The sequence below is a fragment of the Alexandromys fortis genome, unplaced genomic scaffold (genome assembly GCF_014885135.2).
Source record: "Alexandromys fortis isolate MF-2015 unplaced genomic scaffold, M_Fortis_MF-2015_v1.1 scaffold_192, whole genome shotgun sequence".
Lineage (NCBI taxonomy): Eukaryota > Metazoa > Chordata > Mammalia > Rodentia > Cricetidae > Alexandromys > Alexandromys fortis.
This window is the reverse complement of record NW_026068071.1, coordinates 1,828,479-1,850,172: the sequence shown is the minus strand read 5'-3', so window position 1 is coordinate 1,850,172 and position 21,694 is coordinate 1,828,479. Positions and strand designations below refer to the sequence as shown.

At 37.5% G+C, this 21,694-nt stretch overlaps 1 protein-coding gene across 7 annotated transcripts in view; it reads right to left on the bottom strand.

The window, feature by feature from the left end:
* The window catches only part of Arhgap6 (Rho GTPase activating protein 6), a 508,986-nt gene that overhangs the window by 59,958 nt on the left and 427,334 nt on the right, over window positions 1–21,694 (bottom strand). For all 7 annotated transcript variants that reach the window (XM_050121031.1, XM_050121029.1, XM_050121028.1 and 4 more), the window contains 3 exons: window positions 11,333–11,404; window positions 3,227–3,483; window positions 1,289–1,484 (listed from right to left, as the gene is read on the bottom strand). In XM_050121031.1, coding sequence (XP_049976988.1) covers window positions 1,289–1,484; window positions 3,227–3,483; window positions 11,333–11,404 — 525 coding nt within the window. The remainder of the gene's footprint in view (window positions 1–1,288; window positions 1,485–3,226; window positions 3,484–11,332; window positions 11,405–21,694) is intronic.

The window sequence follows — 21,694 nt, the reverse complement described above, 5'->3', positions numbered from 1 at the left end:
CTGTGGTTTTGGAGCCTGTCCTGGAACTAGCTCTTGTAGACCAGGCTGGTCTCGAACTCACAGAGATCCACCTGCCTCTGCCTCCCAAGTGCTGGGATTAAAGGCGTGCGCCACCACCGCCCGGCTCATAAGCCTTGTCTTTAGGTTTAAACTATGCATTAAACATTCTGTGTTGAAAACAAAGTCTAAGATTTAAATACATTTATTTTTTAAGTCATTCCATTATCCAGTAATTTTTACTTATATTGAATTAATTAATTTAAATGCATATTTAATATTTTTCACAAAATTCTGCTCTTGTAATTAGGAAAAAAATGATAATGTTCACAGTTTGTTTTATCCTTACTTTCTCTCCTGTTTTTTTTTTCTTCTTATAGGAATGATATTTATCCTAGAACATTATGCTATATCAAAATGCATCTCTGACAATGTTACCCAGGTTAGCTTGAATTCACCTTGAACTTGAAATCTTCCTGCCCAGTCTTCTAAGTAACTGGGATACAATGGCTATATCAATAGGGCCAACAATTTCTTAACCTTTTTGCTTTAAAAATTATAATAAAATTCCAGAACTCAGGAGGCAGAGCCAGGCAGATCTCTGAGTTCAACGCCAGCCTTGTCTGCAGAGTGAGTTTCACTACAGCCAGAGCTACATAGAGAAACCTTATCTTGAAATTACAAGACAAAACTAAAAAGTATGATGAACATATTATCTATAGAGCAAATAAACAATTAAGGAAGTTTCCCCAAATCCATAAAGTGTGTGGTAAATCTATATATAACAAATGAAGATATGTGATAGATATGGCATTTTATGAGCCAAATATATAAATTACAGAAAATAATTAATTACTCATCATATGATAATCATCATGTTAAAAGAAATTGAGCTAAAAAGAGTTAGCTACAGACATTCAGGGTAGGGATTCCCCAAAAAGCAAACCTTTGCTTTTGTCAAAAGAAATGTTGTAAGGAACCTCAATGTATAAAAACATCCAAGGGATTTGGTTCTGTTTGAAGGGGGTTCTATTCCAACACAAGTGATCCTTTCTTAAAATGCTTGGTCAGAGCCTCCTCTGAATATTCTTGAGATCTGAGGACTCCAAATAGCTTCATACTTAGTAGTCCTATTGATCCCAGTAGCTTCTTAAGTCAACACATATATTGGTACACTTTATTTACCCAAAGAATTTTGGTCTAGTGCTTGCTCAAAGAAACACATAATTGAAATTGGGTACATAGAGGGATGATACTTGGATCATGGATGGCTGATTACAGGTCTACTTACCATATTTTTCCAGATGCTGACAGCAGCTGTCCACCAGCCTGGGGACCTGCCTGTAAATAGGATTCAGACTCAGCCTCTTGTCTCTGGCCTTTTCTTTTTTATTCGGAGCGGCAGAAGGCAGAGAGAGTTGCAAAGCTTCTAGGAGTCGAGAGTGGTTGTCATCCAGATCCGTGATGGAATCCACTGACACGGCACCCTGCAAGTGATATGCAGATTTGAAGATCACAGGCAGCAGAAAGAAAAGCAATTGCTTGCAGAGGCTACCCAGTACACGTTCCTGGAGGACTATTACTCTAAAAAGATACTGCTGCTTGATTTTTGTTATGTAGTTTACAGATGTTTATTGCTAATGTATTAGGAGGAAAGACTAAATGCCTTTTGAAAAAGTTAGAAAACCTCTACAAATATTGTTAGTTATGATTTCAATTCATATACTTTTCCTAATAGAAGACAAGATATGGGAAACATATAATTAAAATACTTTGATTTAACCATTTCACTTTTGAAACAAAAAAATGAATACTCAATGAATGAGGTAAAGTCATAGAAGTCTTTTGAATAAAACAAATCCTCAACTATAGCTCTAGGAAGTAGACTTTATACATAGGAAGATTCAAACTGGGCATGCTGGCACATGCCTGTGACCCCAGCATGCAGGAGGGTAAAGCCATCCGTCCTGGATGAAGTGTGTGCTAAGAGGTCAGCTATTAGAGTCCTGGTAGGGCCTGGACAGAGAAAGAAGTCCACTGCCTAGGTCCTAGATAACCAGAAAGCTCAAATTTAGAGTTTTGGTGTTACTGATATTTGGATTTATAAACAGTCTAAGACAATTACAGGCTTAGAAGAACAAATTCATCTGGAAAACACAAAAATTCCTTAATTTTGTCATTTTTCCACTTTGAATCATAGTTAATACCATGACAAAAATAACAGGGCTTTAGGTCTTGCAATACCTTGGAAGAAGTCCTGAATGGTGATAGCTAAAAAATGAGAGTTATAAATGGAGGTTTGGTTGTATATTTAACTAGGACAGTATTTTGTGGCAGGATTGACAAAGATTTCTAGCCCAAAGCTTAGAGAAAGGGATATAGGAATTCTTAGATCTGCTTTGCAGTGACTATGCTGACTCCCATCCAGATGGCCCGAGAAATGTAGTTTTCTAGATTTGGACACATAAGAACACAGGACCTAGAACATAGCGCCCTCTCCATCACTGGCATCATATTACTATCACATGGATATGAAAGAGAGTGCATACAGGATTGCACAGCTCTATTTGAGAAATGACAAGTGCCATTGATAAGGAAAAGCTAAATTGCTCATTGACTATGAACAACTGTGGCTAATTCACTGATCCAGGCACATTCTAAGAATGACATTGAAAAAAATTATCAGAAACACTGGATATTGGCCTCAAAACTCAGCTTCTAGCATAAGGATGTCTAATCTGCAGCCCATTTGTGCACTATATACATACATATACATAGTATGTGTGACATTGTGACAGTATGATGTCATCTATAAAGTTCATGCTATAGAGCTACACAACTGAGTTAGAAAACAAAAGGGCCAAAATAATTCTCATACTGTTCTACATAAGTTTACAGATTTGTGTTTTGGCATGTTCATAGCTATCCTGTTATGCACATGGCCCATAGGTTGAAGGTTGGGCTTTTCTGTTTGAGTAGGAAGTCTAGTGAGATGGCAGCAGATAACAAGAGACCAGCATCAATGGCAGTAGTGCAGAATATTTGAGCACCAATTTAACTAGGAGGGAAAGGTTGGAGGAAATGCTAGCTGCCACATGCACAGTACTGGTTATTACTGAGTAGAAGAGATATCTACTAAGTGTCCAGGTTTCATTTTAATAGAGACTCTAAGGACAACCTTACCAATTTTCAGTTTTCTCAGAGTCAGAGAAGATCTTGGCCAACTCACCCTTCGTCTAACACGAGGAGCCGGTTCCGGAGTATTAGGTGATACGGACTCATTTGGTGTTTCTGAGGTTGAGCTGAGAGATGAGTTACTGCTTGAGAGTTCTTTGTTTTGTCTTTTATTCCCAAATGGAAGGAGGAACGTCCCAAACTCAGGTGCATCCTTTTGCTCCTCCCTCTGCAAGTCTTGTTTTAGCTTATATGCGCGGTCATTAGCAATGACTTGGGATAAGGGCATCCCAAACGCCTGTGGAATAAATTCTGCAAGGGAAAAAAAAAAAACAGATATTTACATTCAGAGAAGACTCAAACAGGAGAGGATGCTCATTCATATTGCATCCATAAAAGCAGACATAGTCAAATTAATGATTCCTTAATCAGCATACTGAGATGGTTTTGTCTTGTTGAACAAAATGTCCCAAGTTACCGTTTCAGTAAAGGAAGTTAGTAGGTACAAATACACATTTTAAAAATGTAGGTCTCTAATCTTTTCCCATCTGATGAAGTCTGTTTTAAAGGAAATAACTTTGTAAAAAATAAGTATGATATTTGGACAGACTATAAAAATACTTTATGCTCATGATCATACATCTTCATAAACCATTACTCTTCAATTTTTACCCTTTAGAAGTCTTTGAAGGCATGAGAAACCACACATATCCATTCACTCAAAAAACATTTATTGAACACCTACTAATTGCCATGTCAACTTTTATAATGGAGGGAGCTATAAAAAATCTCAAGTTCTTTCTCATGAGATGTAGTGGGGATGTGCAGAGTAAGACATGTAAATAATTATAACAGAGCGACTCTCATCTGAATAATAGAGAGATGAAGAAATCTAAGGATGAAATTCAACTGATATACTTTAAAGATCCTAATAAAAGAGGCAATATAGGAAGTAATAACCTAAGGGTCAGAGGAGCAATTTAGGAGCACCTTAAGAAGAAATTCTTACTTTTTCTCCCTTTTGTTCTGTGTTTCTACTGTCTATCTCCAGCTCTCTGGGTTACACATGCCTCTTTATGATCTATATTCAGGCTCCCTGATGACCACATGCAGAAATGGGCTTGAACATGATATAGCTTGTGGGAAGCCCAGGGTACATTTTGTTAAATCTTTTTTTTTAACTAGGTACCATTTGAGGAAGAGACAGAACAGAACTTTTTGGCTTCATTTGGCAATATATATATATATATATATATATATTATATACAGTTGCTTCCTGCATCATTGTGATCCATGTATGTTTGTATATGTTAGTTCCTCAGAAATAGACATTTTATTAGCAGCATTTTATATTTATGCTGAAAGTATTAATAATTCAATTAAGTAAATTATTCTTGTTAGACTCAAAATTACATCTCTTAGCAGTCACAGCATTTAGAGTACAGGGGAGCCCTTGTTTTTTACAAGTCCTGTGAATGAAACTGGAATGATCAAGGGAAAATAACTCTAACATTATTTGTTCTTTGAACAAAAAAAGCTAACATGAAACCAGGTAGAAAGAGGTTTTAAAAGGTTTTCCTGCTTGATTCGTGGCAACATTTTAAACTAGGCTAATAGCCAAGTCTCCATTAAAAGCAGAGATGGTATTTTAAAGGCATATACCTCTGGTCCCATCAAAAGATGCAATTTTTTTTTGAAGTAGAAAGTTCTAAGTTCATCTGGGGATTTTTCAGAGGGGCTTGCTCTGCCAGTGAACTATGGGACATATGTCAGTCAAAAAGTTCTGCTTTTCTCCTTTGAGGTTAGACTAATACTATAAAGAGCAGTTTCAGGTTATAGTTGTCCACTTGAAGGATTTCTTATAAGAATCAGGAAATAATCAGATGTTCTTCAAAACGTTTGGACATACGCATGGCAAGACTGCCAGCCACATAGAATATACAGGTATGTGTGGGGATAGTAACAACAGAGAAACTTTGAAATAGATCATGTGATATAGGTCGGCTAATGTAGGCACATATATGACAGGGACTTATTCTATACAGTGGTGGCTCTTCAATCCTCTCATAGCCATGTTTCTATATATGAAAAAAAACTCAACCAGACTTATTTAGAGATTTCCAGTTTCTCTGAAGTCAATAATTTAAAAGAATATTTCTTTCATCTTTAATTATGTGTAGGTGTGTGTCTATTTGTAGATACATGCATGTGTGTGTGCAAGTGCCCACAGAAGCCAGAAGAGGGTGTTGGGTTCTCTGGAGTTGGATTTACAGTTGGTCTTGAGCCATCATGTAGGATCTGGGAACCACAATTGAGTCCTCTTGCAAGAGCAGTTCTCCATCTCGCCCTAATCCAGCATTTTTTAATCCTGAAACTCCATCAGTGATTGTAAACTGTAATAACCGTATACAAATTAAAGAGGAACCATATGGATTCATTATCTCCTACTAAGAATGGGTTTCTGTTTCTCTCTGGTATGGTAGGCTTCTGTTAGGACTGAATTTATTATTTCAAAGCAAGAATTTCAATGGGTTCTCTTTATTTTCTTGCTGTTTTTCTCAAAGACTATTACAAGCTTCAGAACATAGAGTCCTCTAACCTCCAAACATCGCATGTTGTCTTGAGGTCTTTATAATATTCTAGGAAGGATCCCTGTATATTTTTTCTTCTTAAAAATACAGCTATTGTGAAATCAAGAACTTATCAAAATCGTATTGGGCAAATTTATCATTTATGCGGCAATAAAGTGTTGGGTGCATATGCCCCTTTTCTGTGGGGGGGGTCACAGAAATCTAATGATTCTTTGCAAAGACAGAAGCTAATAAACTTGATAATAGGATTTTTAAATGACAAAGATATTACCTAAGGCTCACTGTGCTATGACTAGGGACACACTACTAATGTGTTCTAATCAGAGCCATGTGTTTCACCAGGATATTATCAGTGGTCGTCTTTACCTTGTCATGAAACACAGGGTAAAAAGGTGATGAAATTTCTTCTCTGGTCCCAACTGTTCCCTTTAGAGCCCCACTCTCCCACCCGTGGCAGAATCTTACCATCACAGGCTTGTCCTTGTCCTTTACTTTGTTGTTTTCTTCTATTATTGGCTTTGAATCACCATTAAACCACCAATCTCACATAAGACTTGGTGACTTGCCAGTCCATCTTAGTGGCGCACATGACTCTCTGTTCTCATATTTACTCATCCCCTTTCTTTCTTCTGACCTTTGGCTGTATACCACCTTTGTCACCCACTTCCTTAGTCCCATGCAGTACCTTCTTTTCCCCAGAATTTATACTTGATTTACATCTTATGGTTCTCATTTGTCCTCCAAGCATGAACTACTTCTTGTTTCTTTACAGTTGTATGTTACTAAGGCATGCCTCATTCTAAGTCTTTCCTTACCACACCTTGCTTGGATTGCTAGGGGTGTCTTGCTTCATGGGCTAAATATGACATTAGAAAGTCATACATTAATACTTCTTTTCATGCCTCATTTCTATTCCATCATCTTGCCATACTACCCTCAAGTTTTTTTTTTTCTGTTTTTGATCTATTCCTCTTCGCCTCTGCCACAATCCTCATTCCATGGTACCATTGCTTAGCTCGTAGATTTTATAGCTTTCAAATGGCCCTTCCTCCATTCCTTTGTGCTGGTGTCAGTTCTACTCCAAGTTCGTATAATACAGTGTAGCACGATAAAGTATTTGAAAACATCATTAAGTCATTCCTTCTTACTATATTTTGATGATGTCTCAATGTTGTTATCATGTAGATCAAAAGTTGTGTTGTAGTCCACAAAGTAGTCGGTGAGCTAACCCAAGCTCCTTCCTACCTTTCTTGGAAAGTACATACATCTTGGTCATTCTCTTTTCCAGTAATGGCGTGTGTGTGTGTGCGCGCGCGCGTGCGCATGTTATGTGTGCATGTTCATGTTACGGTGTTCTTGGGGATTTGGATTTGCATATGCACATGAGGAGGTCAGAAAACCGTGATTTCCCTGCTCAGGTACTTACCACCTTTTATTTGAGATCAGAAGTCTCATTGGCTTGGAATTTTGCCAAGTTTACAGGCTAGATGATCAGTAAGCTTTCAGGGATCCACCTGTCTCAACCTCCCATTTCATCCTTTCTGGGGTTATAGGCACACAGCACTAAATCTGGCATTTTTATGAAGGTTCTAGGGGTTTGATTAAGGTTCTCACAGTTGTGTGTTAGCTACTTTACCTACTGAATGATGTCCTTAGCCCATAATGTTGGATTTTTATGATACTATTGAATCTATCTTCTTGGAGAATGTCTACACGTAATTAATTCTTAATTTTTCTATTACTACTTAATGTAAAATAAAAATGGAAGTTGCAGCAAATAATCTTTTGTAGTTTTACTTGAGAGCTCCCATATAGCGACCTGGACAGTGAGTAACCATAAAACATGACACAGGAATTTGATACCAAAAAGGGTACCACAATTGAACTAATCTTCTTTTCATGTTGATACCCTGTCGGTGTCCTGGTGGAAAGTTATGCCATAGTAACACTTTGTCCCAATGTACCTTGATTAAGGAAACCATGGAACTAGATCAAAATGGTTTTTAAACTATTTATTTATTTATTTAGCTTTTCCACAGACTGCTTTGTTTTGTTTTTGTGAGACAAGAAAGACATTTTCTGAATTTCTGAAAGTTACTTTTGTTTGCCAAATAATTAAACTACAAGAGACTAGGAACTTGGAAATCTTTTGTTTGAAAATATGTTTTGCAAACCAATGTCAATCTTGAATTAGTTTCCATATGGCAACCAAAACTTAGATGAGCTTTGTTTAAGTAGCAGCCTGGATGCAAGAATGTCATATGATTTGTTATATATTTTTATATCAAAAAATTAAATATCATGCAGGATGTTTCATGCTGATGGAATCAATTAATAAGGTAGCATATCAAAGATTTGTGAATCATTTTATTATTGGGAGAGCAGGTCAACCATGAAGAACTGCTCCCCTTTATTTTTAGATGGCCTAACCTAAGAGGTCATTCAGAGTTTCCTGTTTTCCTTCTTTCCCTCCTGGATTTCAGAACTGACCGTTTTTCACATGTGCATCTGTTGTGAACCCTAAGATCGAAAGGGAAGGAAAGAATGTGAACTGATTACAAATGTGTCATACCAGCACACAGCCATCCCTAAGTTCTGGTTGCCAAGATAGCCTAGTAATGGCTCCCTGTGTTGACATGGACAAGGCTTTATGTTTTGAAGAGTTGTCAAGAAGTAACTCTTCAGTTAAGCCTAGACTGCCTTGATTTTTACCCACTACAGCGAATTCATGCAGAGCAAGCTTCATACAGTGAAGCTTGGTACTTCTCTCCATAGATAGATGGATGCTCTGCCTTTTCATTGGAATCACCAAGACCTTACTTCATTTCTCCACTCATCTTCTCTGATGTCAATACTGAATACTGTCAAGCTTTTACTGGGTATACATTAGCATGAGTTGGTCTGAACCATTTCTATGTCCCAGGGGACACTAATTAGTTTCTTACTTGCTGACTCGTACTTCCCTATTAACTCATGTTCTTTCTTTCTGATTTCTTTATATACCATATGAGTGTATGTGCAGATGAGTACACACACACACACACACACACACACACACACACACACCCATCCACCCCGCATCCCCCACACCAGTTTTAGGAAATACAAACATCAATTTTCCCATGCCAAAAAATAAAAATTCATTCTAGTACTCTGAACTGGTACTTTCTCAAGAAGCCTAACATCTTAATTGTGTTTCAAATCCTAGAGTAAAGCAACTTGAAGCAGTAACTAATTACTCGTATAGTTGTCTTCACTTTTAAGTGTTCAGTTACTCACAGAAAACTGTAGTAAAATTAAGTGGAAAATTACCAAATAAGAAAGTCATATGTTTTAAATGGTTTTTATTACAGCATATCATAATAATTGTCTTATTGTCAATTATTTTGGTTAGGCTTCGATTTTGCCTAATTTATAAATTATATTTTACCATATGTATGCATGTATACAAAGGGAAGTATACTGTACATAGATTTACTATTAGTCAAAATTTGAGTCATCCATGGAAAGTCCTTGGATAGATCTCCCATGGATAATTGCGGGACTGGTGTATGTAAGAGCCCAACCTTAAATGACGCGTCAGTTTTACCCCCTCTAAAGTCAAGGGGACATTGAGGAATGTAGAAAGGGGACAAGTTAGAAAGAGAAGAGGATTAGCAGGAAGAGATCAGAGGAGGTGAGAGGGAGTGGATATGATCACAATACAATATACTATAATATACTATATACAATATAGTATAATACATGATGACAATATGATATACTATAATACATATTCATGAAATTGTCAGAGATAAAACACAAAAATTAAGGGTTATAAAACATCGGTTATATATGTGTAATAAAATTTATCAGACAGTGGATATGCAGCTAGCCCACCCTTGGTCTTCATTATTCTAGCAACAAATTCTGCTGAAGTTGTTCATATCCTACTGAGTATCCTGGTGAATATGATCTCAGTTCTCATGTTAGAATGTATATAGTGAGAGTTTTTATTTGTAAACAACAACAACAACAGTTCATGCCTGAGATATTCTTGCCTAACAATATTCAGATTCATTGCAGTGAAGATCTGCCAATTAGGTGTTCTTTGGTTTGTATTGGGGGGGGGGATGCTGGGCACAGAACGATTGATCTTGTGTATTCTGGACAAGTATTTTACCCTTGAGTTACATTCCACAGCCTTTCGGCCTCAGGTTATTTAAATATTACAACTATAATTCTTTCTTGCAGCTAGAGGTATGGATTCCTAACACTTTTATCTCTTTTTTGCCCAGCTAGAGGTATACATTTAGAAGGCTGAGCACAGTCTGCCTAGAGGCAATGCTGCTAGCATTTAGCAGGGGCTAAGGATGCTGCTAAACTAGAGACAGTGCTACTGGCACTTAGCTAGACCAAGAATGCTGCTAAACTAGAGGCAGGGCTACTGTCATCTAGCAGAGGCCAATGATGCTGCTAAACTGGAGGCAGTGCTATAGGCACTTAGTTAGCAGAGGCCAAGGATGCTGCTAAACATCCCACACTGTGAATTACAGCATATGCCACAAAAATTTTCCAGTCTACATTGCTACTAGCACCAAGGAAGACAAACACCACTGGAAGGGAAGTAAAACAGTGAGTTTTCATTCCTTATGTCCAAATGTCATAAAGCTTAAAGGGCACTTGAAGCTATGGGTGTGTAAACTGGTGTCAGTGTTGGAATAAGGCTTGTCCAGGACAATTCACAATGCATTTATTTTAAAAGTCATTGTTTTCTCCTGCAAGCATAAATGCAGTCACTAGATATATGAGAACGTCAAAATGAGACATGTGCCTTTCTTCATTCAACTCTCACTCACCACGGCACATAAAATGAACATGCATTCACTCAATCACACCATTCAACAATCAGTTCATATAATTCAATAACAAGTCATAAAAAATTACACTGTGTTAATGGGGTCCAGGTGACCCTTACAACTACAGAATACAAATTCAAATTGACCACAAATGTCTCTGAAAGACTGACTTAAGTGTCATTTCCCTAAATAGCCATAGAAATAGACACAAATCAGTATGATGAAAGCCAGTCATTGCCAAAAACATCTGGGACCCAAACCAAGCATTCTGTGATCTAAAAAACTTGCTGAGGATGACCTATCTTCAGTAAGCCATGAGATGAAGATTGTTTCTTTTCTGTATTCATAGTGGATGAATCTAAACTCTTTTTCATTTAGTTAGTCCTGCTTAATTGTCTCCATTTACCAAACAGCTGTTTAGTATTAGGCATGTTGTCCATGGCTACTCAACCCTGGTCGTCTTTAGACATAGCTGATTGGACAGAATAATTGGAACCACAACATTGGCTATAGTTGCCCACTGCTCAAACCAGCTGAACTCATCAGTTCAGCCTAAGGATACTAAAATACAGAAAAGTAGACCTACACCAGCTCTCAATGACATTCCATTACAGAAATTCGGTTTACATAATAGAACCCAACCCTGTAAACTGATGTAATTAAAAATCTCTACAAAATCAAACCAGCATGCTCCCTGCAAGATACATTGGTTTTAGTTATTTGGCCCTTTACCTTTGTCTCTGTTCTTCTCCTTCCCTAGGGAATCCAGTTTCTTTCTCAATGATTTCTTTCTCTTTTGTCCATCTGTAAATATTAAAAGAATAAGAAGTAGTAAAAATTAAGTACACCAATGATTTTCATATTAAAAACAAATGATTGCAGTTGACTTCTGTATTGACTCATAGAACTCAATGGTGTAAACAGAGAAATAGCTCTATCAATACTAGAAAAATCCTCACTAGAAAAAGCACATGAAACCAGCCTTAAAATGCGCTATGAAATGTTCTTTCCATCATGGGAAGAGCTAGAAACAGCCCTCATTCGTATGTAATTCAGTTTTGACATCCAGATGTGTTTGTTTTGCTATTACATAAGGCTTTTCTCATTTTATGTGGTTATATAAGTCACCATTCATCTTGAACAAAATCTCCATGACAGAATCAACTATACACACATATAGCTTTGACATTTATAAGCTACTGTAATGTAACTGGAAAGGGAAAAGGATTTGGCAGCTCACAGAATTCAGGCCTTACTATTACGATACCATTTACAACCTGCAGTGCTTTGGTTAAGACTCTGGTTTTGCATAAATAGTGAGAACGACATGGTTTTTTTTCATAGGAATTAAATGAAACAGTGTATATAAAATGCTTAATGTGGAGCCTAGTAGAAATCCATAAATTCAGATCTTCTTTCTTCCTGTGGCTTGCATGTTATTCTACACAATGACTGTCCCATAATTTAAGTATTCATCCACTGGTGGATGTTGGAGTTGTATTGGATGTGTCACTAAAAGTGGAGAATATTCCCTTTTGCATCTAATACTTCTAACAAATGTACTTAGTATTCTGCTTAAATCACCAAATAGTAAACATAGCACTCATATCAGTCGGCAGCTCCAATCAAATTCCTGGGATGTCATCATAAAATATTGGCATTTATCATTGCCAGAACATGCTTTGGGATTATTCAGCTTAATGTGTAGGGGATGTAGAACAGGATGCCACACTGGGTTCAAATAGAAAAAATTTTTTTTCATACCCAAGGGAACTGTTTAAAAAGTGGATTAAGAATTGTCTCGCAGGATATACTAAAACATGTTGTAAAAAGGCAATACCACAAAATAAAATTTACAAAACAAGACTCTGATAGCAGGAAATGACAGAGTAAAGCCTGTAGATGAAATGAGCATTCCTGGGATCCTCTAGGGGATCCCAGCTCCTCCTCTGCCGTGAAGTCTTGCAAGTGCAGGAAAACCCCAATATAGTTAACAGGCACATTTAATACCGCTTCCCTTTCAAAATCCCGCCAAAACTACTGTTTTCCCACAAAATGAAAATAGTAGGATTTTCTGCCTTTGGAGTCATGAGATTTGTAAAATGAGAAAACCGTGTAAATCAATTGTACAGTGGCCAAGAGCCATTAATCTCTTTCATCCCTGGTGTGTTCATATCTTAAAATCTAAGAGTTGATCTACCTACTAGGGAGTGTTGTGACTTATTATACATATACACAGATGATAAAACTCGCCAACTACACAAGATTCTAATCTCTTCTCTAAATAGAACTGCTGGTGCGTTGACTTTGTAATGCTTTCTTTATTGCTAGTTCATATCACCAAATGTGTTTGGTCAGTAATAACATTCCCTTCTAAGAAATTCTCTAATTCCTTAATTTATGTGTTTGACTGAATAGAATAACTAAACAATACATCTTTAAAGCCTAAGAGATTTTTCTCTGGTGCTAGGGATGGAACCCAGGACCTTGCATATGGCAACCAAATGTTCTATCGCTGAGTTAATCATGAGAAGCCACAAGTGTTTTTGTCTATTTTAATTTTTTGTATTATTTTGGTTAGTATATAGGCTAATGGATTTTACTATGATGGTTTCTACATATATTTCATTATACTTTGCTTTCAAACATTCTCTTCTCCCACTGTTCTATCCCCATGCACAAATCCTTCTGGATGGTGGTCTTCCTGTCTCATTATGGATATACGTGTTCTGCTCTAAAGCATATTCCTCAAGATAAGCCTTATATGGAAAATGGAGAAATTTGACTTTGAATCCAAACCTCACCACCTATCAGTTCTCTGACTTGGAGAGGTTTGTGCTTTAACTTTTTGATTCTCAGTTCTGGTAACTGTAAGATGAATAGATTTTCTGTGGATTGCATCATAATGCATATTAGATTATATTACAAAACATGAATTTTGGTATCATATCAATGATGACTTGTGCTAGTCTTCACGACTGGTTAAAGGTTAAGATTATTGTATACTCCCCCTACTTCTCTAACTTTCTATTACTTCGGGCATGTCAAGATATATGTCTGCTCTCACAGGCTCATCTTTCAGATAGGTACTTTATTTTTCCCCTACCCCCTAGGCAGATATGGAGAGTACTAGCTTTGACATTAGAGAGTTCTGTAACACAGGTTTTGAATTTACCACTTCCCACAGATAAGTTCCTTAATCTCTTAAAACCTCAGTTGCCTCACCTATAAAATAGGAGACATATATAGTCTTGATGGTAAGAACTGTTGCCTGAATTAAATAAGGTTATAGATACCATGTACTTAGAGGACAGCACATGATCAATAAGTATTGATTATTCATTGATCTATGCACAGAGTAGAGGTGGAAAGATGAGACCACAAATATTCAGATATTCAGAAATGGTAAATAGACAAGAACTTTCTTCCTTACATCTTTTTTTGTTAATTTTCAGCTTCAGTTAGTTCATCTCTGAAAACATTAATGATTACTTACTTTCACAATACCTGGTGAAAGGAAGGTGCATGGAAACCAAACCTGAAAGACTCATTCCAAAAAACCTTTGATGGGGACATGTTGCCCAAGTTCCTCTTCTATGTAACTGCTGTCTCTAAGATAGCATACACACCAGAAGTGTAGCCCTGCCCCTGATTCTGTCACACTGGAAAAACATTTTTATAGATATGTATAATTGCGAGGTTTTATTTCTCTTAAATCTTGCTGAGGCTTGATCGGAAGTTTCTACAAAACATGTGTTGGCCCGGGCGGTAGTGGCATATGCCTTTAATCCCAGCACTTGGGAGGCAGAGGCAGGCAGATCTCTGTGAATTCGAGGCCAGCCTGGTCTACAAGAGCTAGTTCCAGGACAGGCTCCAAAGCTACAGAGAAACCCTGTCTTAAAAAACTTAATAATAATAGTAATAATGCATGTGTTGGAAACTTAGTTCTGATTACAACAGTGTGAGAAAGTGTAGGTTTAATGAAAGGACCTGAAATCATGTATGTACCCTTGTGGATGGATTAATGCCAATTAGAAATGCCTTGAAGCTATTCTTTCTCTTTCTCTCTCTATAATACCTTCCACCACACTATGAAACATGAAGACCCTCACTAGATATGGCCCTTGATCTTAAACTTACCTCCTTACCAGTTCTGTATAAACTCCCATTGTTTATAAATTATTGTACAAGCTAGGACTTACCTTCATCTGCACCTCTCTGCTTGATATGGTGTAAGCACTTTGTCTACTACATGCTCCCTACAATGGTGGTCTGCCTCATCATACGTTGATATTAGATAGGCCTAACATAATGAAAGTCAATCCACATGTGGAAATCTCTAAAATTGTGTACCTCTTTAAAATTTTTTTAGTATTTAAAAAATATTTCTTTTTTTTCTCTTTCATATATATTAGTGTTTTCCTTGGATGTATATGTACTATGTACATGCATGATGACTGCAGAAGGTATCTGATCCTTTGGAACTCTAATTACATATAGTTGTGAGGCATCATGAGAGTGTGGTGCTGTGGGACAATGGTCTTTTATCCTGTCATTTGTATTATTTTTAATAAAGCACTGATTGGCCAGTAGCCAGGCAGGAAGTATAGGTGGGGTGACCAGGCAGGAAGTGAAGGTGGGGCAATGAGAATTCTGGAAAGAGAGAAGTTTCAGTCTACAGTTGTGACCCAGACACAGAGGATACAAGATGTGACTGCCTCACCGAAAAAGGTACCAAACCACTTGGCTAACACAGACAAGAATAATGGGCTAATATATGTTATGAGAGTTAATAAGAAGCCTGAGATACTAGGCCAATCAGTTTATAATTAATGTAGACCTCTGTGTGATTTCGTTGGGACTTAATGACTGCGGGAACCTGGCAGGACAGGAACCTCAGTCAACAGAATGGCCCCCAACATGGGGCACCAACGGTAAAAATTAACTTGATTCAGGAAATAACCAGGCTGGCTAAAGTATAAAACAATTATATTTTTATTTATTATAAGGGGAAAACTCATTAAACAGGAATGAGAAATCCAAGCTCAGCTGTGCCCCCATGGGAATCAGAGAGAGAGAGAGAGAGAGAGAGAGAGAGAGAGAGAGAGAGAGAGAGAGAGCGAGCGCACCTGGGCTGTGCACCTGTTTTATTCCATGTCCCAGAAAGCCACACCTTAACTTGGATCCACCTCTTAAAGATAATTGGCTAACAAGGCTTTCACATCAGTGCGGGAACTGAATCTGGGTGTCATGCATAAATAACAAATGCTCTGAAATGTGGTGCAGTCTCTCTGGCCCCCTTTTGGGTATTTGGTAAGAGTGATGAAAACTGACTAACACAAGAGAAGGGGATACATATACATAATGATGAAATGAAAGCAAAGAAAGCATTAGTAGGCGCCTGCTGCCAGGGCCAAATGTCTCCTTTGGTTCTATCACAGACATAGTCAAGAATATAGCTCAGTGGGCACAAAAAAAGCCACATACAGTCCGCTACTGTTCACCTGGACACCAATGTACAATGATCTTTAACAGCTGTGCACTGCTGTAAAATCTGGGTTATTTCCCACACAGATCTGGAGTTTTAGCCTCTCAACAACGGCAGAAAAGCTCTATGGCTAATATTCCTCATACCCACCTAAAGTCAGCATAGGCACCTGACCCTGAGCTATTACACTCATTTGTAGTATCTGGCAGGCACTGAAATTTTCAAACCCATTCGAGCCTGGAAGGGAGGTTCTAACTTGTTCAGTCCTTTAGAACAATTTCTGCTGAGAAAAATTTGGCAGGCAGGATGATTTTGGCACTACCTCCCTTGTTTCCCAGCCATAGCTGCATCACTATTTAGTTGAACCAGAAAAAAATATACTCTTAGAGAAAGTAAACCAAAGGAAGTCATAGGCAATGTGGAGAACTTAGTGGAAAAAGTGAGGAAAAATATAAAAAGAGACTTGTGGGTGGTAAAGGACGAAGTGACCCTTTAGAAACTACACATGGTCTTTGCCATGGGTTCCCAGTCTGAGCACTAGTGACATATGTAGTCAGGTAATTTTTTATTGCTGTCAACTGTCCTGTGTATTATAGGTTACATTCCCTGCCCTTATTTACCAGCTGCCAGACCATCCACTCATATTCTGTTGCAGCTACCAATGATGTTTCTGGGCATGACCACAGGAAACACAGTTTCTGTGGTTGAGGATCACTGCTTTCTTAATAATTCTATGTAGAGAGCACAGCAATATACACAGACAATATAAAGGAAACCTTCATGTTCTCCCAAACAAATGGCACCCAGTCTCTACTTCTGTTTTAAACAGAACCATATCAAAATATTTACAAATTATTAATGCTTTAACTATTGGGTTGAATTTAAGGAAGAAGAGCATTTCCCTTCCATTTATAAAGAAATGAGAATCTGCCTATAGTTAGTGATCTTTGTACCAAATGCTTAAAGACTATAGGTTTTAGGATTAAAACAAGTCCCTGGAGGAAATAGCCTTCTAATTTCCCTTCCTTACTTGTGTGGAAAGATGCAGTGTGAAAGTACATATGCATTGAGTGGTGGTATGCTACTCAACTCCCAGGAAAGATACCATAGTGCTTTCTTCAAAACCACATAATGCTATTTACAGAGGCTATGTGGACCTAGAAAAGTTGTTTATTTAAAACAAAGGAAAGATGCCCAACTCAATGGAATGCAGCATCATGGATGCTAGCAGAGAACTGACACAAATATTAATCAAGCCTATCATCTTGTTGATGGCAATATATCAAAGTTGTTATATTATTGGGGGAAACAGGCAGAGGCTCAAAATAAAGTGCTGTATCATCTCATAACTTTTCGATTATGTCAAAAATTACTCAAAAAAAATGAAAATGGTCTTTAAAAGCCTTTTTCTCAGATACCAGCTGTTTTGCCTAAGGTCTTTGAGTAAAGGTTGAAACTTTATTTGTTAAGTGTGAGAAAATGGAGGTCTGGTCTGCTTCTTGAGGTGTTTCACAGAATTGGGAACTCAAATTTGTGGCAAGAAGGGAGATGACTCACAAAGCCATAGTTCCTGACCTGGTTGAAACTATGGAAATAATCTGCTATTGCCATCTCCCTCATCTGAAGAGAAACACGTGTCCAAGCTGACACAAAACATTCATTGTGGCTTCTATTTTGGTGAAACATACTTGCTAAAAAGGGAGTGGCCAGCTAAGAGTCACAGTCTGTTTTATTTTTATGGTTCTAGTCATGGTTTCATAGGTGGCTGACTAAACATACAAATGTTATCTTTTTCACATGTTCCTTTGAACTCCAATTTCTACAGAAATATTTGTAATCATCTTACATCTATACTGCTAACCAAATTATTGCCTTATATATACATATAAAACACATATATTTATATATATATATGGATTTGTGTAACTACAATTCAAGTGAGTTATATAAAAGATGATATTTTCAAATATACTTAACACAGGCTGGGTGTGGTCATGCACATGTTTAGTCTCAGAACTTGGGAGGTAGAGGCAAGTAGAGCTTTGTGAGTCTGAGGCCAGCCTGGTCTATGCAGTAAGATCTGTCTCAAAATAATTGTTTAATACTGTTTTATTCCTTACTAACTTGAATATCCATGGTTTCTTTTCCTCATGGTGTAGACCTTTCAAAACAAAGGCGAGGCAAGGACTAAAAGCTGTATTTTATTTATAGTGTGCAACAGCAGTATTGTTAAAGAAGTAATTATATTATTAGTGGTCCCAGGGAACCATTCATTGTATCCATGCTCAACATCTGCTACTTTCCAATGATAAACGTTATTCATGTACGTTAAATTTTCCTGGTAAGTCCACCCTGGGAAACAGATAGGTGCTGATAGGAGCAGGGCAGCCAAAATTCCAGGGAAAGCCAGAAAAAAAATGAGACATTGGAATGAATTCCAAACTGCCCCTTGTACTTTAAGTTGCCCTCTCTGTATTTAAAGCCCTTACAAAGAAACAGAAGGAGAACATCTCTGGCAGCAAAGGGGAATCAGCTGCCCATGAAAGGGAGATTCATGGGACCACTGGCAATGCTGTGGTCCAAGAAATGGCTTAGGGTAATGCCTAGATATTTAGGAAAAGAGCTAACGTAGAGGTGTCTTTTCCATTTTAACATAAAAGTTTTTGTTTTAAATTTTCTCCAGGTTGATCCTAGCACATAATTAGTCTTCATGGCTTGGGAATATTATTTATGGCATAATACTTATATGTTATATATCATCTTTTCTCTAGACAGCGGATTCATCATTCATCCTTTTAGTCACCCACCCATTCATCCATCTGTCCCCTCAACAGTGATTAGTCACACACTGTTGCAGAGGCTGAATGCTGAGCTTTAAACTTCGATGAACAGACACTATCTGTTCTTCTGAGGGATTCAAGAGTTTAGTGTCAGAGATAGATCTGGGAAAAGCTGACTAAAGCAAACAAGGGAATGCCTTTGTGAACATTTAACTAGGTGTTACGACGGAAGAGTGAAGGATGACCCCAAGTATGCCTGCAAAGGCTAGTGTTTACTCCCATCCTCAGGGGATAAAGTTACTCTTTTCAGGACCCTTTCAATGTTGGTGGTGTTTTCCTCAATAAATCACATGGTGACTAAAGGGCTTAGGAAATCCTTTTTTTTTTCTGGTTCTCCTACTCTCTGAATGTTTTCATTTTAGTAATATAACCTTTATTTCAGTGGTTCTCAACCTTCCTAATGCTAAACCCTTTAATTCATTTCCTCATGTTGCGGTGACTTCCAACTTTGAAATTATTTTCATTGCTGCTTCATAACGGTAATTTGCTACTATCGTGAATCATAATATAAATATCTGATTTACAGGATGGTCCTAGACAACCTTTTTGAAAGGGTCATTTGACCCCCCTCCCCCAAACGGTTGTGACCCATAGTTTGAAAACCCCTGTTTTATTGGATAAGCCTTGTATTGGTGAACAAACATGATAATATAACAGATTCCAGAGTGTCGTGTAGCTCCTTCAGTGGGAACCAGAGTTCTGGAGAGTGAAAATAAAAATACTGGAAAAGAAAAGAGCCTACACTAAAAATATGAAAAAAAATTTAAGTCCAACATAGCCCCACCATGTATTCAACATTGTCTGAAAATTGGGCATGTTTGTATGTGCCCAGGTATGGCATCATCAAGAAATGTTATTTCACAAGACATATCATTCTCTATCATCCTATCTTCAGAATATCAATTATAATTTAAACAGAAGAAGGCATGTTGGAATATGGGCATGGTGTCATTTCTCTTGGCACAAATTCTACTGAATTAGGCGTTGTTTCTTCATCCTTATAGTACCATGTGGACTCAGATTTCCGGAATCTGTTTTCAAAGTGTCTCTATTTCCCTGGAGGAGGGAGTATTTTATGATATTCTTAAGCAATAGAGATGCTTCTTTTTAGAGTGCAGGCTCCCCCAAGCACTTGTGAAATGTACTGACCTCCATAGTTTACATGCTGAAGTAGTGGTAAAGTTAACAAATCTGTGGTCACAAAATAAGAACGTTCCGTGAGTTTCTTACTGCTGTAATGAGACTGAACTGTTGGAGGTCACCATGCTTTTAGCTCAATTAAATACTAAGAAAAGAAATCCTTTTCTGTTTTGTGTGAACTATTTTGCTAGGACAATTAGTTCTAAAATTTTTCTTTATGATATTCAAGAAGGACAAATAACTCCCGCAGATTCTTGGATCTCAAAGCAAGTGTTTTCCTATTTTACAAAATCGTTAAGAAATTTGAGCTATTAAGCATGTCTCCTCATTTGGTCAAAATGTGAGGTAGGAAAGCTGCTCTTAGGGGTTGAATGTCAGCTTAATAGCCCAGCTATGGTTTTTCCCTTAACTAGGCATTCTTTGTAATTACTCCTTGCTTCAACAAGTGGTCGTGATCAAATTATACCCTAGAAGGACCTTTTTCTCACTATCATTTTTTTCACATTTAAATTCTATGAGTTTTAAAAAAAGATAAAAAAAAACCCAAAACGTCATATGCACATATCCAAAAGGAGAAGGCTTACTACTGTCTTTTCCAAAGCTGGGAGCTAACCTATTCTTTGCTGCTTCTCAGTTTGCATCCTTTATCTCATTACCCTCACAGAGAAAAGGATACTAAAACTTAGTCTAAGTAGACACTTAGTTTTCAGATAGAGAAGTTTCTAAACATCAAACCAGAAAAAGGTTTTATCAAATCATTTCTTTCGGCTTTATTTCTTTCCTGGACTTTAAAAGAAGGGGAGTAGGAAGGAGACCACAAGTTAAAAATATCGCACTCATCTACAAAGACACTTTGAATTGTTAACTCAAGAGAAGAAAATCCAGGGGGAGGGACTGGGGATGCAGCTCAGTTGGTGACTAGGATTCATGAAGCCCTGGGTTTAATCTCCAGCTAGTAGAAAACCAGAGGTGTTGACACAGGCCTACAATTCTAGTACTTGGGAAGTAAATAGAGGAAGATCAGAAGTTCAAAGTCATCCTTGGTTATATAGGGAGGGAGACAAACCTGGGTTACATCAGACCCTATGTTTTTTTAAAGAAAAAAAAAGAGCCCAAGTTATAGAATTTCACCATTATTTGTGTCAAACCAAAGCCTGTAGTTCACAATAATAAAATGGAGTCTGAGAGTTGTGCCTATTTGGAGTGTGATTTTTTTTTTGACCTATGTAAGAGACTAATTCCACCTACTTTGCTTTTGTTTTATAATGGACAAGCCAATCAGATATCCATAAGCCATGAACTTTAAATCTTGGCAACTCCTAAGAATTTCTGCCTGTTACTCCCATAAAAATGACATGGGATGTACTCACTCATATTTGGTTTCTAGCCATAAATAAAGGACATTGAGCCTATAATTCGGGTTCTTAGAGAAGCTAAATAAGAAGGAGAACTGAAAGAAAATCATATAGGCATCCTCCTGAATATTAATCTTCATCAGGCGATGAAAGGAGACAGAGACAGAGACCCACATTGGAGCACCGGACTGAAATCTCAAGGTCCAAATCAGGAGCAGAAGGAGAGAGAGCACAAGCAAGGAACTCAGGACCGCGAGGAGTGCACCCATAC